This window comes from Oryza glaberrima, chromosome 11 (assembly GCF_000147395.1).
Source record: "Oryza glaberrima chromosome 11, OglaRS2, whole genome shotgun sequence".
NCBI classification, from domain to species: Eukaryota; Viridiplantae; Streptophyta; class Magnoliopsida; order Poales; family Poaceae; genus Oryza; species Oryza glaberrima.
Genome location: NC_068336.1, coordinates 17,524,138 through 17,528,073, shown reverse-complemented (window position 1 = coordinate 17,528,073; position 3,936 = coordinate 17,524,138). Strand labels below are relative to the sequence as shown.

At 33.5% G+C, this 3,936-nt stretch overlaps 1 protein-coding gene across 1 annotated transcript; it reads left to right on the top strand.

The window, feature by feature from the left end:
* The first annotated feature begins 276 nt into the window (after nt 1-276).
* LOC127755733 (uncharacterized) lies at nt 277-3,726 on the top strand. The gene is made up of 6 exons (XM_052281400.1): nt 277-351; nt 835-1,208; nt 1,292-1,422; nt 2,045-2,180; nt 3,215-3,524; nt 3,595-3,726. The coding sequence occupies exons 1-6, from the start codon at nt 277-279 to the stop codon at nt 3,724-3,726; spliced, it is 1,158 nt and encodes a 385-aa protein (XP_052137360.1).
* Nucleotides 3,727-3,936: the final 210 nt, after the last annotated feature.

Genomic DNA, 3,936 nt, shown 5'->3' with positions numbered 1-3,936 from the left:
CTAGGAGAAAACTACTTTTAATCATGAACATTGGCTTGCGCTACTCCGACGGTTTGGAAACATCTAGATGCACTTCCACTGTGTAACTGTAGTTCTGATACCTTATATTAGTACAGATGAATGGAGTCCCTAAAATCAAGCCTAAAGAAGCTGATTATCACGTTCAACAATTGTAGCATATATGTTAATAAAGGTACATAAACCTGGCCACACCCAAACTAGTCCACTATTGTCTGTTCATTTATAGTTTGCTTTAGAACAGCCCATTTTACTCAAATGCTCGCTATTCTTATTGCAGGATACAACATGGACACGATGTCAGATAATACAAGCCACAACATTTTGTCCCAGGTAAAATTTTGTCTCAAATCTCACTCATCCATTGATCAATGGTAAAGCTAGACATACAAGCATTTTATAGATGGCAAGTTAACTAAAGTGATGTTAAAGGTAGAATATTCCATTGAAATTTAATATTTTCTTGGCACATTCCAATACGCAAATATATTCACTCAATTGTCCATAAACTGCACATATATACTCAATTGCATGTTTCTTTGTTGTGCTGTTCGTGTAGACATAAGGTTCAAAAAACTACATGGTTCAATAGGAACTTTGACAGTGCAAATCAACTGAAATATATTATATGTACTCTCCTATGTGTTTCCAATGAAATATGAAATTTTGTCAAAACTGTTTGAGTATATATTGATCAATCTATATGAAATTCTCCTAAAACACATATATGATTGTTTTGTAGCTTTTTCATGTCATTGTGCTGCTTTCTTTTACTTCTAACCACTTCCTTGATCTATCGGGTTACCATCTTCTTAGGTCAATGGAAGTTCTCAAATAGTCATAACAGACAGCAAGGTCCAAAAACTTGGGAGTTCAGCAAACTATGTGAAATATTATAAGGGAACTGTTAAGTTTGGTAAAGGACTTAGAATACAAACCAAAGCATCTGTGCTTGCATTTACCTCATGTGATGGAGAAGCTGCAGATGCCTTGTATGTGCGACTTGTTGCAGTTAATAGCCCATTCACAGTCAAACCATTGTCATATGGAAGAGGTATTCGAAGGTACAGGGAATACACCTTCTTAGCTGTTACACCGCCAAGTTGTTTGCTGTCTAACTACACTGATGGATTCAATGATAAAACTGTCAGTATGAAGAGATTCACTGAAGAATTCATCAAGATCACTGGGTATGTCGTTAATGTTTTGGCTTATCTGACTGAATTTATTTATGCTTGTTGATGCATTTACTAATTGTTTTGTGTTTGGTTAGGGATATTGTTCGAGCAATTATCACCCTTCATTGCCAAGGTTACTGGTGTTCTGGTTTGAAAGGGAAACACGTATGCATCTACAAAATGGAGAAGTGTACTGATGCAAAGATTTGGAGTTTTTGCTTTGCAGGTATGAATTTGGCAAAAAAAAAAAGAAGTGTTTCGACTTATATAGTCAGTATAAATTGCTATGTTCATAGAAAGCCTCTAATAATTTTATAATTACTGGAGAAAATGCATGATTAATTGTGTCAACCTAGAGTTGATATTTCAACCTTGAACTATTGCCTCAATCTTAAAACTTATCATCTCTAAATTCTATAACCATAATTCATACCTTTATCCAATATGAAGGGGTTTTAAGGTTTAATGGTATCCTAGTTATCGTGAAGTTTATATACAAGTTGACCTTTTAGTTATATATCAGTTGTAAACCACTTAGTCAATGAAATTATAGAAATCACTCTACAGGTTACGTGCAGAAGTTGTGAAGAATTCTCTCATAATTAAAATATATAGGTGAGGTACTACTATTATACATCCTAATGACCATACATGTAAAATACGTATGAAACTTACAAACTACAAAGTAATGTTGACATAGTGCAAATTCATTGTTTCTGATTTCATACTTTTTATGAACCAAATCAAATTGATTCTTAAATTTTATATGGTCGTAAAATACTACCCTGCCCTACATATCCCTCACATTTACCTTCTGTCAAATATTTGCTAACCCGTTATACATACAGGGGGAAATGAGGCAAAAAAGTCTGAAGATTGGGTAGACCTTGGCAAATTGCTTGAGCTTGCAGCGAAAAGAAATGATTCGTACACTGCTGAGATTGAAGATCTGTGTAAGAAGTTAAAGAACAAAACTCTGAGAGGGTATGGTCTTTCCCCTTATTCCTTGGGCATTTTTTGAAAACTACAACAATAGTTCAAGATTTTAACCAAAATCTGCAACTTTGTTTTTGATAGCTCTACGCCCACCTGTCAATTAAACACATACACAATACTTACATTGTTGCAAGTTAGGTCCTCTTATCAGGTGTTAAAGCATGGTTTTTCCTTGGGCATGATGCGTGGGGTGACCACCTAAGGGTCCTGAAAATTTATGCCCCCCCCCCCCCCCCCCCAATCACTGTGTATACTACATGTATGTATAAGTTTTAAAATGGACATGTTTTATCAACTCATCTATTTAGTGCTTGACATTTTTCCTCTAAAATGAATGTATCTGCAGTAATGGAGGTGAGCCTAAATTTATAGCTATGGATCTATTTGAAACCCCTTGATATGGACATCATTGCATAGCGATCTTTCCAAAATCTGTTCCTTTTAGCTTGACTCGTTCTTAGATATTACTTCCATGTTATATCTATGGTAAACAAGGAAATAAGAGATTTCTTATAACTTGTTACAAGTTTTATAATTTTCATTTAGTTAAATATTTTACAGAAGGTTGAGTGAAGGAGATTGGCCTTTAAATTTTAGTTGGATAAAGAAAATTCTTTTCATAAGATCGCCTTAATAGAATATTATATTTAAAAAATAAATTTCATAAAACCCCATCTATGGTTAACGGTGTGGTTTTGTAAAACTTTAGGACCATAATACCCGGGGTTATTGTGCACAACTTGGACCATAATAGGTGTGGTTTTATAAAATTTACTCTATTTAAAAACTACATAGCACCAAATTAGATGTAATTCATATTTTATTGAAAAAATGCCACAACTATCTCATCCCAGGACCTCCAAATAGCAGGACCATCTGTTTTCTTAAAAAATCATTTGCTATTGTTGCATTTTTGTGAAATGTTACAAAGTGATAGTTTTGATAATTAGTTGCAGTTTTGTGAAATTTACTCACATATAAATTCTTTAGATGTAATATTGTTTAATGTTTTTATATTTCAGGATGAAAGTTCTTAAACACAGTGCATTGTTGAATGTACGAGAAAATTTTGAGAACATAATTGCCCTCAATTTATTCATCTTGGTACATGTAAAAAATCAACCACAGGTTCCATCTGGAGATCCTGAAAAGGACAAGATCATTAGCGAATTGGTGAAATTCATGAATGCTAGTTTACAATGGGCGAAGGCTATGCCTCACTGGATAACTCAAAGATCTAATTATCAAGCACCAACCACAGAAACTGGTTTATCTTTCATTGATGGACTAAGAGACCTATTTGAGCATGAAAACGAGTATATTCCAGAAAAGGTACGTGTTTATAAATACCACAACCGTAACTTTCAATTAGGTATAATTATTATTTATATTTTAATCACAGGTTAAACAATCCCAATCGGAAATCCAATTAGTTGGTCGGGATCCAGATCTGGAATGTCAGCTTCGTTTAAATTTGGAAAAGATTTTTCTCCAAGCTCAAAATTTTGTCCTTGAACTGGATATTGAATGTTGACAGGTCAGCTTAATTCATCTCTAAATGTTTTTCTAGCATTGCTGTATATAAGAGAACTCTTGTGCATATATAAATATATTACAATGAGAATGAAAAATAACTTTTGCAATAAGATTTTTTTGTGTATACATGGTTTACCAAATAGCTGAATACTGGTTTTTTTATTCCTCTAACACATTTTTTTAGAGTTTCTTATCAAGTTGACTGATA

Excerpts from the sequence above, each read along its gene's own strand:
- LOC127755733 (XM_052281400.1), top strand. The coding sequence starts at position 277 with ATGCTCGCTATTCTTATTGCAGGATACAACATGGACACGATGTCAGAT. Across the intron at positions 352-834 it reads GCCACAACATTTTGTCCCAG|GTCAATGGAAGTTCTCAAAT; the intron begins GTAAAATTTTGT and ends CCATCTTCTTAG. Across the intron at positions 2,181-3,214 it reads AAGAACAAAACTCTGAGAGG|GATGAAAGTTCTTAAACACA; the intron begins GTATGGTCTTTC and ends TTTATATTTCAG.